Consider the following 19,587-nt stretch of genomic DNA (forward strand, 5'->3'; position numbering starts at 1 on the left):
TCGTCTTCGCCCAATATCCATAGTGTCTCTTCAAGCAAGCAAAAGTCACTCTTCTAAAGCACCTAAGAGTGAATCTTTCCCTTATGCCATTCCATCCGGTCATGGCTCAGCCACTCACACTACATCTGGGCATACCGAGACCACATCTCCTCTCACTCCTGAGCTACAGACAACTAGCACTTAACATGTACAATCTAGCTCTCAAGCTGACAGGTTGAGTACTTTGATTGAAAGTTTGCATTAGCGTATTTCCGGATTTGAAACTGTTCTCTACTCCACCAACAATTAAGTTCAAATACGTCTCACAACCATTGAGACACAGTTAGATGCTATTCAACGTAAACTAGAGGAGAGCCTTTAGCTATTCATCCAAAAAAGGGGGTGTGCAAACTCAGTGTATAGATTGGACAATAGCATATAGTATGGAGGAGAGCAACACAAGAAGGGAAATGTGCATATTGATAAGGGGGAGTTGTGTGAGCTTAAGAGGAGGAAGCTGATACACACACACACACACACACACACACACACACACACATACACTTTTGGATAGTCTAACCATTGATTGGCTAGTCTAGTTTACAGCTTATCATTTGTTTATAGTGTTTATATCTCTTGGATGGTTACAATGCTTTTGTTTAAAACTTTTGGTACTTTGGTTTAATTATTTAAGTTTCTAGTTAGTACTTTCTAAATGTACCCATGCTTTGTAGCTTAGTACTTTTAGTTAATATTATGCATTTTCTTTAGTACATCACTCTTGTGCCCTTGTTGGATTTTATATCCTTGATGCAATTACTTTGTGTTTTTGTATCGATTGAGTGTGGGACATGCAAATGATACTTTGCATTGAGCTTATTAGCTTGCATGTCCAGATGTTCATTCCTTGTATGAATGATCATTGTGATCACTATTTATAGTGATTGTTCTTGTTTGGTCAAGCTATGCTTTATTGCTTTAATCTTTACTACTTGATCACATTGTGCTTGCTCCATATGCATTTCAAGATTTCTGCTTACAATGATCGTCTTGTGTTGTTGTTTTCAGGAAATACTTGTTTGTATGGTTCAAGAGTTTCACAAGTTCTAGAGTTAGGTGTGAGTGAGTTTTGGCAACTGTTCCCAACTTATATGTTAAGTCTAGAGTCTGTTTTAGGGTTTTGTCACGGAATTGCCAAATGGAGAGATTGTAAGGTTGAATTTATTCAATCATGTGTTGGCTTTATTCCGTGCCAAATTTGCTTGTAATTTAGCAATTAGATACCCTGTATTTAGGTGGGAATTATATAAGGGTAGTGTGTGAGAGAGTGTGAAGAAAGCTCAAGATGTGTGCACTCAAGAAGAGCCTCACGATTGGATCTTGCGACTGGCAAGTCACTAAAGGTAGCACACGTGTGAAGCATGTAGGGGAGCTAAAGGGTCACGACAGCTAGAGCACTACAGGACAAAACTTCCAGTTTGGCTAGACAGTTAGTTCGCGACTCAAACTCTTGACTTGTTCTAGTCGTAAGGTTGAGTCGCCAGAATGCCCTGTTTGATTAAAACCTGACTTTTAGCATTCCTTATACACACCACTATAAATACCCTTATACCCACGATATGTAAAGAGCTTCTAGAAAGAATTTTGAGAAAGAAACCCTAGAGAAAAACAAGATTGACTCATCTACAATTTTCATCTTTTGATTCTCCAAATTCCTTTACTTTCACCCTCTCCATTGACATATCCTTGAGAGGTACATTTAGCCAAATTCTTATCTCACCATACTCATATTAGTGAGAAGGTATTTTGGTGCTTGGGAAGCAGTTCAGAAGAGACTAATTCATTTTGGTCGATGCAATGGGTGATTGCGGGATCCGGTAAGCTAGAGAAGACAAGATTCGACGTAAACCTATTGGAGCAAGAAGCTTGGAGGGCTTAGGTGCACTGGATAGATTAGGTTTGGAGGGTCTTCTGCTATTCATGTATCCCAACTTCATTCTTTAGTGGATTATTGACCGCTTGGAGGGCGGCGGAGAAGTTTTTCGCCGAGTACTTCTTTTTCTTCTTCAATAATATATCGTCATGTTATCTTTGTGTTTGCACCTTTCTTCCCTTTCTCTTTACCTTTTAATTATGGTTTAGAGTGTGTTACCAATTTGGTTATAGCTTATATTTCATTTTCTGCACATATTTTGTTTGATTATAAGCTTATGTTGGTAATTTTAGAGTTGGGGGTCTAAACGTTCATTGGTGTTTTATACACTAATTGAACTTTTAGATTTGTCATAAAAGGATATCTTTGGTTCCAAGGAATAACAAGGAAGAGAAAAGGAAAAAAAATGGAGAGGAAAAATAACCGAGAACAATATTTCTCTAAATGTCTGCATTTAGAGAAATTTTTTGTTAGTTTATCAAAACAAAAATCAAATATATATTTTTTTCATATCAAGAATTATTTGAATGGTATTGGAATATAATAATATTTTATAATTGTCTCTCACATGAATAATTAATGAGTTTTATAATGAAATTAATTATTGGAATATACTATTATGTTAAATGAGAGAGTACGATTATATTATACATATAGAGCATAATATATTTAGTAATTTTCTACTGTCCTCTCTCTCTCTCTCTCTCTCTCTCTCTCTCCTCCAACAGGAAGTTGATGCACCATTATGAGAGTAGCAGCTCGGGAAAACTTTTTTATTTTATTATGTGGTTTGAGATTTAAAACTCCTTACCACCAACTTTAGGGTGACGAATCTTAAGTTGAAGATTCAAATGATAATTCAAATTCCCCTAGGCTAAAAACTTACGAAAATGGAGTCTTTACTTTTATAAGGAAAGTGGAAAAAAAAAAAAAAAAAAAAAAAAAAAAAAAAACCTTAAAATGAACATCTTTATTGATATGAAATGTGTAAAAATTTCATTTTGTTTTGACCTATACTCGAGGTCCATAGTTTCAATGACAAAAGTACCAATCACTACTAAGTTGATCACCACCATGTGTTAAGCATATCTGTTCAAACCTCAAGACTTAGGGTCTGTTTGGTTTAGGGAGTGAAAAAGTGGGAGGATAGAAAATGGAGAGAAGATGGAAAAGTGGAAGGATAGAAAAGATTTAGTTTTCTCTCATATGTGTTTGGTTGAGAGTATAGAATAATGGAGGGATGGAAAACTCTTTTATTTGGTTGAGAAAAAAAGTGAGGATAGAAAATAAAGTACGTATAAATTTACCATTATATCCAATTTAGGTAAAACAAAAATAATACATTATATTTTTATTAAAAAAATGTGTATGAATCATTTCTTCATTAAAAAACTAAAATAAAAAGAGAATAAGAAGTTGAAGAACCCAAAACTTTTTTTTCAAAAAAAAAAAAATGAAAACAGAAAGGGTGTAGTACACAAAAGAAAAGAATTTAAAAATAAATAAATAAATAAATAAATAAATAAATAAATAAAAAAGGAGGAAGAAAACAAAGGAGTCAAGGACTTGACTCACCAGCATGCAAGTTCCCATAATAAAATAAAAAAGGGGAAAACCCTACGTATAAGTATCAACTTGGAGAGGGGTAAATGTGTAATTCAAGTGCTAAGCCCCCCTTTTCTCTCTTTTCTTCCCAAATTTCCTCCCAAATTGGGAGGATAAAAATTTGTGGGCCTGGGCGGATTTTTTTTCCCAATGTTTTTCATCCTTTTTGTTTTCTTTCTTGAACCAAACAAAGAAAAACATCATTTTCTTTTCTATTTTCCTCTCTTTCTTTTCCATCCTTCCTATTTTCACTCCAACGAAACGGAGCCTTAAGCCCATTAGTAGCTTCCTGACCAATAAGGCATACACCTCTCTAAAACTGGAATACGCTAGTGTGAAGGTCCACTTTGAAACAAGAACCCTAAAATCACACAATTTTCAATTGCTAGCAAGAATGTTCACTCTAAACTGGAATATTCGAGTTATTATAAGTTCTAAATTTTATCACTTAATTTCTTTTTGAGCCAAATGGCTTTCTCGAGATTGCTTTAAGGCCAAAGCGAGACAACTTGAAAGTACAATTTTATCATGAAATAAACACTAGTGTTCATATAATTTTTTGTAAAATTTCTTTTTAATTATTTGCAATATTGAAAACATGCATGCACAAACTAAAGACCGAGCAAGACATTATTACATTTTATCTTCTTCTCTTTTTTTTTTTTTCTTTTTTTTTTTCCCTCTTATAATTTCCTTCTCAAATATTTTGGTTAGACTTCGGAAGAGTCATGGCCTCATGGGGGATTAAGGCTGATAATCTAAGGATTACCTTAAACCAACATACAAAAATGAGAGCATATTACCTGCCATTGCTAATATGCAATCTCTACAATGGGTCAATAATAAAATGCCACCTACTAAATATGATGTGTCGAACCCACCAAAAAAATGGGATTCCTCCTTTCTTATACCCAAAATACCCAAATATCCTTCTTCGTTATCACCAGCCTCCACCTTCACCAATCAAGAAGTTGTTGCTACCACCATTAGACTCCACCTTCACCTCTCGGACCATTGAAATGCTCCAATTTCTCTGCTTCTTCTCTCTTGAACTCTATTCTCTTTCAACTCTCTCTTGTTAATGGTTCGATTAATTGGATCCAGGTTCAATCGTATTGACTCAGCTAGCAATGAGTTTGAGCATGTTGGCCAAGGAGATCTTGGTCCAATCGATCATGGACTGTAAGACCATGGCTGGCCTTGTTCCTTGATCTTGTCGGTTAATTCGTTCCTTTATCTTGTCGTTGGACATTGATTATACATTCTTAATACTTATTTATTTTTCTTTCAATATGAGTCCTATTTTATATCTCCACAATATTGTTTCTTGCAAGTGACCCATCATGGAGATTTTAATGGGTTTACATGGAACAAAGTACCCGACCTTCACTAGAACATGCAAGTCTTTGTGCGTGTTGGTCCGGCAATGATGTTGGTTAAGACGTGCCAGGGCCAGACAAAATGGCCTTATGCCCTTTTCACCCAAATTATATAGCCTTATGCCCTCCTTTCCAAACTAATTAGAGAAATGCCCCTCTTTTGTAACTCGATTTTCTCAAAATCGATTTAAAAAAAAAAAAAATTATGAAGCCCAATAGTGATGTTTTTAAGGACCTATAGTGACGTTTTAAGGATCTATAGTGACGTTTTGTAATTCGATCTCCATAAAATCGAGTTATAGGCAATAAATAAAATTGCCTATAACTCGATTTCATGGAGATCGAGTTACAAAACGTCACTATAGATCCTTAAAACGTTACTATAGGTCCTTAAAAACGTCACTATAGGGCTTAACTCGATTTTGAGAAAGTCGAGTTTCAAAAGAGGGGTATTTTCCTAATTAGTTTGGGAAGGGAGGCATAAGACTATATAATTTAGGTGAAAAGGGCATAAGGCAATTTTGTCCTGCTAGGGCCTTAAGTAGATGTGTCGGGAATCGATACTGGTTAGCGGTGAAATTCATGGTTAGACTTTATATGTGCCTCACAAGACATTTTTGATTCCTAAACTTTAGCCTATAACATCCGTTTTATAATGATTGTTTTTTACTATTAGGCTAAGAAATCAATTAATTTCTTTTCGACGTTGTCAAAACACCGAAACATGCCTCATTATATCAACTTTAAATTGTGAAATGGAAGTAATACATTTTTGTTTTTATTTTTTTTAAAATTAGCTAGTATCAAGGCAAGACTGCTCATAGAAATTAGCATTTCAATAAAGATCGATAGTAAACCTTTCTACATAAAGTTACATTGAAGATGAGAGAACATTTTGACCAATCATACATGCAGACCATTAGGTATGAACAATAAGAACGTACACATGGAAATTGTATTGACTTATTCATCGATAGAAAATCAATATTGTCAATCAATTTCGATTTATTTGGTAATAAAAATACAAGTACCTTTGTTTAGATAGGAATTTCATCTGCAGCTTTGAGAATTATCTCGAAGGCATTTTCCATGCATGACTTGAATTTTTGGGCATCTAGGAATCCTTTCTCTATTATGGCGCTAACCCTCAAGTTTCCCATGTAACTTACTATTGTTATAAGAAGGTTCTGCAAATCAATATTTAAAAATGAAAAGAAAAGTGGTTACAGTTGACCATAAAATACGATAAATCAAATTGAAAGCAAGGTGTCTTTGAATTATGAAAAAAAATATATTAATCACGTAAGGAATAGCTGAGTGGTAGGCAAACATAAAAAATTCCTTAGATATAAATTATATATATTTTTTTGTTAGGTCCACTTTTGTAGGTTGGCAAATCATGAACAATTATAACAGTTATAATTTAGTTTCTCTATTAAGTTAATTAGCATCAGATTAATTATTTGATCAAGACAAATCAAGGTTCAAATAGCGAACGACTCAAGAATGCAAAAAGAGAATTGTTGTTATAGTACTGGTTGTTGATTGAAGCTCAATAGGTTGAGAGTCACTTGACTTAACTGGTTGAATTGCACATCTCGACCGATCAAGAATCATGCAAACAATGGTGAAGCCAAGATTGCACTAGTTTAGGGGGCAAGATTTAAAGACAATTTTGATAATCATGTAAAGTTGTATATGTACTTTAATTTCTTTCAAAACATATGTAGAATTTAGCCTTTTTCTTCTCTATTCTATAAATGGTTTAAATTTGGGTTCATAGCAAAAGGTCAAAGTTTAAACCATTTGTCATCTCAGCATACCATTGACATATCTTTTTATCTGCTAATATCAGTTTATCACTTAGCTTTGTGATGAATTTGTTGTGAAAATATTGAGACTGCGGCTTTATTGTTGTGTATAAAGTATAAGAGCCACAAACAATTGCAATTCCATAAACAATAAAAAATGGGATAAAATTTCAAAATGCCGTGAATAAGCATGCTGAAATTCAGGTACAAGATAAAAGTTTTTTCAAACAAAAGTGACATTAGTTTTTGTTTAAAAAGTGTTGAATCTCTCAATTGCTTTCTTCAGTGTCAGAGTGTATTAAGTAGAGGTTGCCTTTTGTTTTATCATGGGACAAAGCATTTAAGAGGTATACTACTACTAGAATTACTAGATCTTATTAGCTTTTTTAGGTGGAGTCAGGGGGGGGCAAGTGCCCCCGGGCTCCGCCCCTGCATGCAAATCAAATCTACAGTATTTTGACTCGAGCAATCAATGCATAGCCAAAATATAGCTAATATTTGCTCAAAATCTCTACTGTTCATGCTCTAGCAGCTTCTCTATTCCTCAATTTTTTTTTTGCTAATGAACAGTAGCCCATCAAGTCTGATGGACTACTGTTCATTAGCTATTGAATTTCTTGAATAAAATATTAGAACAACTACTTATTATATTAATTCTTTCTCTCTCCTCCAAATTTCTTTTTCTCTCTCATTCTCTGCGTTGCTTCTTTTTTTTTTCCTCTCATTCTCTCATTCACTCTGTTGCCGTTGCTTCTTTTTTTCTCATAAACCAAATGAAATCAGAAAAATAAAAGAAAAAAAAGAAAAAAGAGAAAAGAGAGAGACCTGTTCATGAGCAAAATAATTAATCCAAACACAAAACACAAAACACAAAACAAAATCCAATTCTTAAAATAAAGTTGAATCAGAATAAGCAAATATGAAAAAAAGAAAAAAGAAAAAAAAAAAAGAACAAGCCGATCGGTGGGGAGGACGACGAGCGGCGGTGGAGGCCCAAGCCTCTCTCTCTCTCTCTCTCTCTCTCTCTCTCTCTCTCTCTCTCTCTCTCTCTCTCTCTCTCTCTCTCTCTCTCTCTCTCTCTCTCTCTCTCTCTCTCTGATGTGAAGCACTGGAATGTTCTTGAGAGGTGAAAAAGAAAATAAAAAGAAGGGGGATGTGTGTCTTGTGTGGAGGAGAAAAATAAGAAATAGAAAAAAAGAAAAAAAAGAAATGAAACGGTGGATGAAAATGAAAGGAAAGGAAGAAAAATAATATAAAAAGTAAAAAATCCTAATTGAAAAATACTACAACAATATTTTTACAATATTTTCACCATAAATTTTAAGTAACAGATTATTATTAGTTAATATTGGCGAGTAAAAAAATAATTTCAGTGGTGGGTTCAAATTAGAACTAGTAACAACTTTCTACATAAATTTTGTTGTAAAATTATTGCATAAAATGTTGTGAACATAACACTTCTCATTGAAAAATATAGTTGTTAAAAAAAGAATAAATGATAATTAAAAAAAAGAATAAATAATGAATGAAAAAATAATATTTAAATGAGATAGAGAATGTGATAGAGAATCTGTTAGAAGTGTATTTGAAAAAGTGGGTAGATAAAAGCTAAATGTCATTGTTCATTTTCCAAATAGTACAAAAATTTGCTGAAGCTGCTGGAGATGCTCTTAGTCGTTTGATCTAAGGTTATGTGCATCTCAAGTACATTATATAAGCAAACTCTAGTACACGTTTTTATACACACAAAAGAGTAGTGTATCTGTACAAAGATCTAGAATTTTCCAAACTCTCTTAAAGAATCAACCAGAGACCTACTTGCATACTAAAGATTAAGTGATTAACTGAAGTTGCTGCATCTAGTTTACAATATTGTTATTAGGACAAATCATTAAAAGTGGATCTTAGAGTCACAAACTAGGAATTCGTGAGCAACAAATTAGAATAGAAGAGTTAGTGGATCTCAGAGCTACGTGTGGTCACATCAGCAAGTAGTACATGAGGTAAAATTAGATTTTGGGTTAAATTTTTTGTATAAACTTCTATTCTATTCTAGTGGATTTGTTGCCTTGAGAATTGATGACCTCCTAGGTTTTCATAGTGAAGCAATCTATTTCATCGGTTTTCCTTAGTGATCACCATCTTAGTGTCTTAATGTGATTCATGTTTGTGTGATGTTATTCAATTCAGCTCTAAAGCGTAATTAATTTAATTAATTACTTTGCTAATAATTGATTAATATCATGACTACCGCAACCTAAAATCCTAACATTTTTTTTATATAGAAAAATGCATAAATTATAATTACTATCTATGTATTGCCCAACTTCCCATTGCAAATCCAGTAAAACGATAACAAAATGTTGTTTTACGGTCTCTCAAAAAGAAATTTATGTGATAGCCTGTAATAAGTTGAAAGTTACAAAAATCATTCTCTGACGACTTCGAAAAACAAAACCATTTTGTATGACTTTAAGAGAAAACCCAAATTAAAAAATACATGCTAACTCTCTCTATTTTATAAGGCAAAAACTTGTCAGATCTACATAAAATGTGGCACTAATTATACTTCGATATCTCCGAGAGTTTGAATAATAAATAAAAAATACAAAAATCATTATAAAAGGGATTTTATTTATTTTTAAAAAAGGTAAACTAGTTGGTATAAAAATTTTAATTTTACCTGAGGCAAACCGCCCCCAAGGAAGTATAGACTTTTAATCGGATGATTATCCAAAGCCACCTTTTCCTCTGGCCCGATCACATGCGAGATCATCATACTGGAGTTCCTCATGGTCCTATGCATGAATCTAGCGGCTGCCTGCAGTTGTATTGGAATAAGCATTTAAGAAAAATTCTTATAAGTGTTAATTGTTAAACTTTTAAGAAATAATGTGGATGACTATTTGAATTGAGAAGTTTTTTATATTATATTTTATCTTCATAATTCTTTGCATTGTCTAACTATTTCCTTTTATTTCACAACATCAATTTGTAGGGCTGTAAAAAATGGAGTCAAGATTTTAATCTAAGGAGGATAAGATTAAAAAGACAATATTAGAAACAAAATTTATTCAAAAATTGCAAGTCTACATTAATAAAAATATATAATAAAGAAAAAAAAGCATTGCTAATAATAATTAATTTGAAATAAATCAAAATTTTAAACGTGTAATTTGATTGCTCAAAATAAACTGAGAAAACAAATCAATATAAAATGCTACAATATTATAATATTCTTAAAAAGTTGTATACCACTTCACTACCTTTATTTCTTTTAAAAAAAAATAATGTAGAATTCAACTCTCTTTCTCTATTCTCCTAATTATTTAAAATTTTAGTTTATAACAAAAATTTAGAGTTTAAAACTATGCAAAGTTAAGATATTGATGGAAAATATATTAGTGGAGAGATAGAGAAATTAGGGATTTATTTCCATGAGAAAATAAGGAAAAAATATTTTTTTGTGAAATTATTTTAAGTTTAAAATATGAACCGATATTGGCCTTGAGTAGAATTGCCCTAAGAAATTTTAAACTAGGTTTGGTAGATGAATTTGTTTTAAACTTAAAAAAGTGGGGTGATATATGGAAAAATTGATTTCAATGGTTAACATAGTCTTGATGTTATCTGTAGCACGTTACACTAATCTATTTTTGGGGAAAAAATTTTTATTTTTAGAAAACGTGGAAGAATGAAAAAAAAAAGAAAAAAAGAAAAAGGAGAAACACTGTAAAAGTAAAAACAGACTAAAGAGGCTTTTCGACAACTTATCCCGTGCAATCGGGCTAATGGCTTGTGTTATGAGCAACAAGTATTAATTGTTAAATGGTTGCCAAAAAACATATATCAACTTAAGCAGGGTCTTTTTTTTTTTTTTTTTTTTTTTTCAAATATAAAGAAAAAGGCAAATGATGAAAGGCAGAAATAGTGAATTATTGGTGATGAATAAGATCATGTATGTACCTCAGGGCCTCTAAGTTTTTTCACAATCTCCAAAAGCCTACCAGTGAGATAAAAACCTAATGAACTTTTCTTCTTCTTGATTATCTTGCTCGCTGTCCAAACAAACTCAAGTGGGTTTGAAGATCTATGATCCTTAAACTTTGGCATTGGTACATGCAAGAAGGTAGATCGGTTCCCCCATGGCCCCTTTGAGTTAGGTTTAAGCATCTCCTCGATTGACTTGTAGCCAGTCATCATCCTAGTGTTGAGCAGGACCAATGCTGTGGATTGCGATTCGCTTGATTTATAGCTAATCTCTTGCATGCATAACCGGGTGCCAAGGAAGATTATTCCAGTAATTACATCATTTTTTGTCTGTGCTTGAGAAAATAAAGTTCAATTGAAAAACAATGTTACTATACTCTAGATAATTGATTGGCCATTTTCAATAGATTTTCATAACAAATGAATCTTCATACTTGTAAAATATAATAAAAGTTAACAAAATTAATTGTATCACATTAAATATATATATATAAACTAAGTCTAAATATTTCAATAAACTACATTTCATTTACCGATTATAATAGAGGAATAAAAAAAAAAAAAAATTTTGCTTACTCTACTAAAAGATATCCGTGTATATATATATATATATATATATATATTGTAATATTTCACATATGAGTAATGTAGTTTGGTAAAAAGTAGTCTCACATTGGATACTAATAAGAAGAATATATATATATATATATATATATATATATATTGTAATATTTCACATATGAGTAATGTAATTTGGTAAAAAGTAGTCTCACATTGGATACTAATAAGAAGAATAAGTAGTTAATATAATATAATTGAGTCCAAAGTTATTGGACTAAGCTTTTAGTTGAAATGGTGTCCCTATATTTTCTCTTCACAACAAGTGGTATTAGAGCCAATGGTTTTAGGGCAGGTTTTCATTAGTTGGTCTCACCGAGAGAACAAGGAAGATTCTCATGCCAATTCTAACAATGGTTGAGTAAATGTTCTACTAGGTGCATGTTGGTGATTCCCATAGTTGTGCAAGAAAGACTTTCATATTCACTCTGCCCATGGTTGAGTAGAGAGCACTATTGGTGATGGTTATGCATAACCAAGATGCCACAAGTGACTTGGTAGAAGACTCACACATGAAAGGGGATGTTTTAATGTAATATTTCCATGGTTTTAAGAAACCGAACCAGCCGGTTCAAATTGGACACCAATTTGATTGTTCCAAAAATCGGAAATTAAACAAAAAAATACATAAAACCAGTAATCGTTGGTTCAATTGAGAAAACCGAAAACCGGTACAATTGAATCAATTTTACGAAATGGGTTAAAACATATCTTTTTTTTTAAGAGATAATTAAAATAAGTTGCTAACTCCACAACTCTAACATTTTCCTCCCTAAACTCCTAAGCACTTTGTGCACATAAAGAGGTACCAATTCAGTTACAAGACTTTTGACAAGTGAAAAAGGATCTTGAATGGTGCAAATTTCCAGGAAAAAAAAAAAATCTATATTTTTTTCTTATATCTAGTAGCCTATTGGACCATCGAAGAGGACACAACTTTTTTCTTAGAATGGGTGATAAAAGATATATTACTATTAGTCATAGACTCATAGTTGAGATCAATGAAAATAAAAAAAGAGAACAGATCTTCAGTTCTTTAGTTCCTATCCATGGGTGAAATAGTTCTTTAGTTTTTCACACACAGAGAGAGAGAGAGAGAGAGAGAGAGAGAGAGAGAGCTGAAATGTTTTGTTTCATTCTTTTCAATTGGGTGGGGTAGGGGAACGTATTTGTATAAGATTAGGGTTTTATTTATTTTTTTTTTCTTTAAATATGTTAAGGACGTGCCTTTTATCTAAGCACTAAGAACTTGACATGTTATGGCACGGGGGTTTGCCATAGTATATAGGTGGGCCGTGGGCTTCACTTAATTTTTTTACTTTTTGATTATGAATTCTTATGCTTGTCTTTTGTTGATAGAGGAAATACATTTTTGGTTCTTACAATTTTGGCTAATTCTCATTTGGTCTCCACCTTTTTTTTCTTCTAGGATGTGGTTCCCAAAACCCAAAAATCATTCTTATTTTAGTCCTTACCCTCATCTTACTAACAAAAATTGCTTGGTGTGCACCATTGGTAAGTTAGACACTAACGTGGCTAATAAAATAATAAAAAAATTATTTGGCATTTAAAAAATGGCACGACAACATAAAAATAATAATTAAAAAATTATCAATTTTAATAAAATAAATAATAAACATAATTAAAACCCAAAATAAACAGGAACTCAATTCTGACTTCATCTTGAACATGAACACAAACCTAGAAAATTCAATCACAAGAACACAAACTCAAAACACAATATGAACACAAGATCACAAACACAATAACCTCCATAACACAAGAATACACCACAAACCCGAAACATCCAGCAGATCAAATCTATAAACCCAGCAAAGAAACACATAGAACACATAAACACAGAGCACAAGTATTAACACACATTATAGCCCACTGATTTACAATTCAAAATTCAAAACACAAACACTTCAACAGTACACACATTCATCCAAAGGTATGATTGGAAATATTAAAATGAGTGGAGTGAAGGGTTTTTAGGGATAAATGGGGTGGGAGGAAGCTAAAATTGAAGTAGGGAGTCAATTAACAATGAGGAGAAAGAGAGAAGGCGTCAAAGGGATTTATTTCCCAAATGGATCAATGAGCCCCGCTTGAAGTTTACAAAAAAAGGATTCAGAAAGATCATCTTGACAAAGAGCGAGGCACTGAATTGATCCATTGCTTGAATTGATCCCGCTACAAGGGGGTAAAGGCAAGGAAATCCAAAGGGCTTGGAGATCTTCTCTTTTTGTCTAACTCACTTCCTTTTTTATTTGTGAGTTTTGGGAATATCCTCATTCATAGGTCCGAGATCCACATCTATGAATTGAAAGGTCCAAATGATCAACCCTTCTTATTAAAAAAATGGAACCCTTCAAATTGAAATTCTTGATCAAGAGGAACAATATCACCATATTTGTTCAACAAGATACAAAACTAGTGGATGATTGACTTAGGTTTAAAACACTAGGAGAGCTCTTAGTCATTTTCATGGAAGCAAAGGCTACCCTTAAAGATCATGAAAAAGAGAAGAATGGTTGTAGATCAAAAGAGGCAAGTCTTGTAAAACTAAAAAGAAAGAGAATCAATGGCAATACAAGTTGCTAGATGGGAAAACCCCAATTCCCCTGCGTAAAAGAATGAAAACGAAAATGAAAAGAAACAAGCAAAGAAAACATCTCTCAAAGAAAAACTCTCTAAAGTTAGGGTTTTCGATGAAAGCAAGGTGGACAGTAAGATTGTAAGTTTCGCCTTAAGACTATAGGGCTTTTCTCTAGAGGGATAAGGTAGTCACCAGTGGTGGTGGTGCTGGTATGTACTGCCACTGTCATTAGTGGTTGGGTTCATGGGTCTCAATCATTTTGAGTCAAGTGAGATACAGACCGAACTAAAATGCTTTTTTGTTCCCAAATTTGTCTTTGGGGAAGAAGACCTGCACTCCACCGCTCACAGCTACTACTCGGCAGTGACTTCTCTCTCCTCACCTTTTTCTCTCTAATCCATCCTCTTAGATCGAAACCCCAGCAATGATATTTTCAATGGTCCAAACCCCAAGGTCAAAACATAAACGAATCTTAAACCTCTCTCTCCGAGAGAGAGAGAGAGAGAGAGAGAGAGAGAGGTAATGATGTTCTAGGTTTGGAGAAGAACATAAGTGATCTTCTTATGTTATTCCCAAAAAAATAACGAAAATTAAAAAAAAATTAGTTATTTTATTTAATTAGATTGTAGTTTTTTTAATTATTTATTTTTTATGAAAAAATTTCTAACTTGGATTTTTTATTTATTTAAATAATGATGTGACATTTTTTTAATATCAAATAAATTTTTTATTATCATTTTACTAGTCATGTCTATATCTAACATGCCAACAGTGCACTCTGTTTGTCACATAAGCAATTTTCGTAACTAAGATGATGGTAACTAAAATAAGAACGATTTTTAGGTTTTGGGGACCACATCCAGGGGGAAAAAAAAAGTGGGGACCAAAATGGAAATTAGTCCAATATGTAGGGACCAAAAGTGTATTTCCACCTTTGTTGTTTTAATCTCTTTCATTTTTTTTTTTTCCTTTTGAAACCTGCATTTATTGCTTTAGAATTTTAGTTATACTTATTAATTATTGGTTTATTAGTTGATTTTCTTCTAAGTTTAACTATATTTTGTAATTTTTATATTATTGAGAAAAAGAAATATAAGATGTAAAAATCACATAGAAATTATTTTAAAAGTTTAGACATTTTCAACAAATACTATAAGCTATAAAATTATTGTAATTATTTATTTATGATGTCACGGTCCAACCATCAACCGGACCAGAGAATCAGGAACTAGTTCCCATTCCAGTTCTTTATCCATTCCAATTTTTAAAATCACGAATATTTCATGTGTGACTGGTGTGGCTAGATGAGTTGTTAATATAATATAATTATACCCAATCTCAATAACTTAAGTTTTTGGGCTAAGTATTGTCTTTATATGTTATATTAACCCTTCAATTGAAGTCTTTCTAAGGTGTTCTATTCCAATATATATATATATATATATATATATATGTATATATATATAAAGTCTCAAATTAGTAATAATGAAAAAAATGAGTCACTAATATAATATAATTAGGTCCAAACTCATGACTTAAGTTTTTAGGTTAAGTAGTATCCTTATATGTTATATTAACCGCTCAATTGATGTCTCCAAGGTGTTCTCTACCCAAAAATCTATTTATATATATATATATATATATATATATATATATATCAAACAATGATTTGCAACACTTATATAAAAGGTAAATGTTTTTCTTCAAACTAATTTGAAGAGAAACTCTTTGAACTTCTTATATATCTTTTTATTATGTATGAATTTTGAAAATTTAACTATTAGATTGCATGTTATCTATGTTTTTAATATATATATCAAATTTCGTACAAATAAGATGTTATTTATTATTCGATCAATAAACTTATATTTTATGCATAATTTTATACAATAAAAACTTGAAATTTAAACATTTGATTGATAAGATAGCAATTGATCTTTGATTTTCTTGAAATTTTGCAAGCATGGATTATATAATAAGAACATGCATTCTAACGATTAGATTTTCAAAATTCACACCTAATAAAAAAATCTAGGAGCAATTTGAAATATTTCTCTTCCTACATAAAATCACTAGTAAAAAGCAAAAGATTGTAATAATTTGAATATTAAATACTTTTTTTTTTTTTTTTTTTTATGAAAAGTACTGTAAAAACCATAAGAGATACTGATCTTACCACACCAAGCTTGGCCTTAATGTGTTTGATACGATCCAGAGAGAATATCATGCTTGCTACCATGGTTGGCCGACACTCGACCCCTTCGTCCCCAGATCTTATTGGTGATCGATCATCTTCAATCAAAGTACTCTTTAACATGCTCCATCCAAAATCAGATAGAGAGTTAAAAATCAAGGAAAAATGTTCAGACACTCTTCTATAAACACTTCCTCTGTAGCTTTTTATCTCTGACTGTTGGCGTGAAGGAAATGTTAGGGGAAGAGAAGGATTATCAGCTCTTTGGAGACAAGAAAGAAGTGCACCCATGAGAGAGTAGCCATCACCAAGCGCATTGTGAAGCTTGAATATGATAGTACCTGCTGCATTGCTTGTTGGATATTTAACAATGTGAATTTCCCATAGTGGTTTGTTTTGTGAAAACTGCTCCATTGCAATCTTTGATATATATTCTTCAAGATATTCATCGTATGATGTGGGTGACAAGTCAGTAGGGAAAATGGGGATATTAACATGCTCTTCAAGCTTCACCTCAATCCGTTTCCATTGTTTCTCACCTTTTCTATCCTTTACCTGTTCACAAATTCTCACTACTTAGAGTCACTTTTGTTTGTGTATTTCATAAAAGAGGAAAAAGAAGCAAAATCATATCATTTATTTTCCAAGAAACTGCAATTTGTATAAGTGCGCAAATCCACAGGAGGGTATTTTATATTCTTAGAAAAAAGTAAAAAACATCAAGAGAGAGGCAGAGAGAGAGAGAGAGAGCACCATGATGGAGGAGAAGCGTGGATTGATGGGCAGGAACACGTCCTTAAGCAATGACATGGTGCGGGCGTCGTTGATTGTAATTGGAACCTCTGTTTCCATAACGCCCATAATGAACACCGATAGCACAGAACTGTTGAAGTATTGTGCCCTAGGACTCGCAGGCTCCAATCCTTCCTTTACCTCCATTTTTATTGTTTCTTTAGCTTAATTCGATACTTTTGCACTAGAAACAGTTTAGTTGCAGATTTGTGGCATTCAAAGATTAGCTAGAATGTTATATTTATATTATAAATTTAGAGCATTAACGATAAGTTCGAATGGAAAATACACATTGAAAAGTTGTTTGGCTAAATTACAATTTAATCCTTTATATTTTAGTAGTGATTTTAAATTAAACTTTATAATTTCAAAATTTTTACATTACATTCTAATATTTAACGGGGTAATGTTTTAAGATTCTCGAAAATGTTGAAAGATTCCTACGTTTCGTTGGAAACCACATAAGGGAATCAAATGCTAAGAGTATTTGGATTCCCGCTTAACTCCCTTCTTTTAGAAATGTGGATTTTATTTGAAACAGGTGGGTATCCAAATTCTAAAACTTAAAAAATTTACATTTATTATAAATTAACAATTTTATCATTTCTCACTTATCATTTACCAATGGAGATAAAACATACTAATAAAAAAATTAAAAAAAAATATAAAACAAATCATCAATATATATTCCTTTATTTTTATCTCTTCCTACCACAATAACATAAATGCTAAAATAAAATAAAATATTTATATCTCCTATTTGAGATTGGTTATTTGCTAAAATAAAATAAAATATTTATTTTTATTAACAAAACATGATGTGATTTTCATAAAGAACAAAAATTTAAATAGTTATTTTTGTAAAATGCATGTCATTTTGAAGTTAGACTACAGTTTTAATGAATTTGTTTTAATTTATAGTTTACATTTTGTTTGTTATTACTTATTTAGAGGAAGGTTAAAAAAAAATTGATATTGGGTTTATAAATCTAAGGATAGTATGAGAAAAATAAATAATTTCTTTAAAATTCTTATAAATAAACCAAATATAGGAATAGTTATATTTCAAGACATCCAAATTGCAAATCATCACATTCCAAAGAATCTGGATGTTAGAGGTAATATAAATTCCCTCATACCAAACACCGCTTGAGCGTAAATGTAACTTCTAGGCTGAATACATATTTACCCAAATGCTAGAAGCAATGAAGTACAACAAGTACTGCATGCCGTCAAAATTAAATAGATGTCATCACAAGGTGGGCTTCCCTACCTACAAAATTAAAAGAGGGGAGTCCTCATAATTCAGATTGGACCAACTCAAGTAATTATTTGATGATAATAATAATATATAATTAACCACCGCACACTTTTGGTGCGATGGTCACTCTACAAGTATAAGTGCTTGTGAGGTGTGAGGGGAAAGGGTCAAGGTTCAAGTCTCTAAGAGGGAGTTTTTACACACATATACACTCAGATTAGATTAGAGTAGAATTTCTATCTTGTATAAATATATATATATATATATATATATGTATATATATAATTAAATAACTTATAAAAAATAATTTTATTGTTAAAATACTTTTCAAAATATTTCTTTAACATTGTTTGAAATTTTCTCATTCCTCCAAATCCTCTACTTTCTTCTAACAGCCTGTCTTAATTAACTACATAAGTCTCATAATGATTGCATTATAGCAATTATATATACGGAGTATGGTAGTCAATGCCAGATAAATAACAGACAGATATGGAGAAGGAAGCATAGGAATAAGGGTCTTTTCAAACGGTGTTTTAAAAAATTTGGTACCACACCTAGTATCAACCCAAACCTTAGAGGAAGTATTTGTATTAACCCTAAAATTTAAAAATTATATATATATATATATATATATATGTGTGTGTGTGTGTGTGTGTGTGTGTGACAATTTTCAAGTGAATTTTCTCATAATCTTATTGGTAAAAATATCATTTTGGTCTTTACATTTTTTGGTTACAATCAATTTGGTCACTAAATTTCGATAGCAATCAATTTGATCCATGTAGTTTTTAGTTTGCAGTCAATTTTTGTTAGTGAGTTGACGGTAGGGACCAAATTAATTACAAGTTGAAAATAACATGGACCTAATTGACAATTATCAAAAAATAGGGACCAAATTGATAATGACTCCAAAATGTAGGAACCAAAATGATATATTTTCCTTTCAAGTTTAACTTGACCAATTCCCTTATAACTTGCTCAAATCTGCCACTAAGAAAAATGCTAGAGATACAATTTTTCTTACAAAAAAATTTACAAACTGCTAAGTGATTATTGGTAAATAAAAATGTTATATTTATTTTTATTTTTTTTGAAAGTGATATTAGTGATGGGCCCAAATGAGAACCAATAAAAAGTTGACTACAACAATAGTTTGTAAAAATATTGTAAAATAGTTTGTACTTATAGCGTTACTCTTGCAACTAATAACTCATACTTAGAAATCAAATCCAAATTACTATAATTAATAATGACCTGTTTTTAAACATTAATATGGAATGTTCTATACATTGCCTTTAAGTTACTATTTATTAAAAGAAAGTTTTTTTTTTTTTGAGAGAGTAAAAAAATAACTTTCTTTTAATATATAGTAACTAAAACGCAATGTATAGAACATTACATAAAGGCTTATTTTCCATAT

At 31.7% G+C, this 19,587-nt stretch overlaps 1 protein-coding gene across 1 annotated transcript; it reads right to left on the reverse strand.

The window, feature by feature from the left end:
* Positions 1-5,933: 5,933 nt before the first annotated feature.
* LOC126696306 (wax ester synthase/diacylglycerol acyltransferase 11-like) lies at positions 5,934-17,050 on the reverse strand. The gene is made up of 5 exons (XM_050393068.1): positions 16,865-17,050; positions 16,094-16,666; positions 10,674-11,027; positions 9,391-9,528; positions 5,934-6,083 (listed from the first exon to the last, which is right to left on the reverse strand). The coding sequence occupies exons 1-5, from the start codon at positions 17,048-17,050 to the stop codon at positions 5,934-5,936; spliced, it is 1,401 nt and encodes a 466-aa protein (XP_050249025.1).
* Between the last annotated feature and the right edge of the window lie 2,537 nt (positions 17,051-19,587).

The sequence above is a fragment of the Quercus robur genome, chromosome 8 (assembly GCF_932294415.1).
Source record: "Quercus robur chromosome 8, dhQueRobu3.1, whole genome shotgun sequence".
Classification (NCBI taxonomy): Eukaryota; Viridiplantae; Streptophyta; class Magnoliopsida; order Fagales; family Fagaceae; genus Quercus; species Quercus robur.

What these genes read in the sequence shown, in the direction of transcription:
- LOC126696306 (XM_050393068.1), bottom strand. Translation starts at nt 17,050, where the DNA reads ATGGAGGTAAAGGAAGGATTGGAGCCTGCGAGTCCTAGGGCACAATAC. An exon ending in CACGCTTCTCCTCCATCATG is followed by an intron (nt 16,667 to 16,864) that starts GTGCTCTCTCTC and finishes ATTTGTGAACAG; the next exon opens with GTAAAGGATAGAAAAGGTGA. An exon ending in TTGGGGGCGGTTTGCCTCAG is followed by an intron (nt 6,084 to 9,390) that starts GTAAAATTAAAA and finishes ATTGATTTGCAG; the next exon opens with AACCTTCTTATAACAATAGT.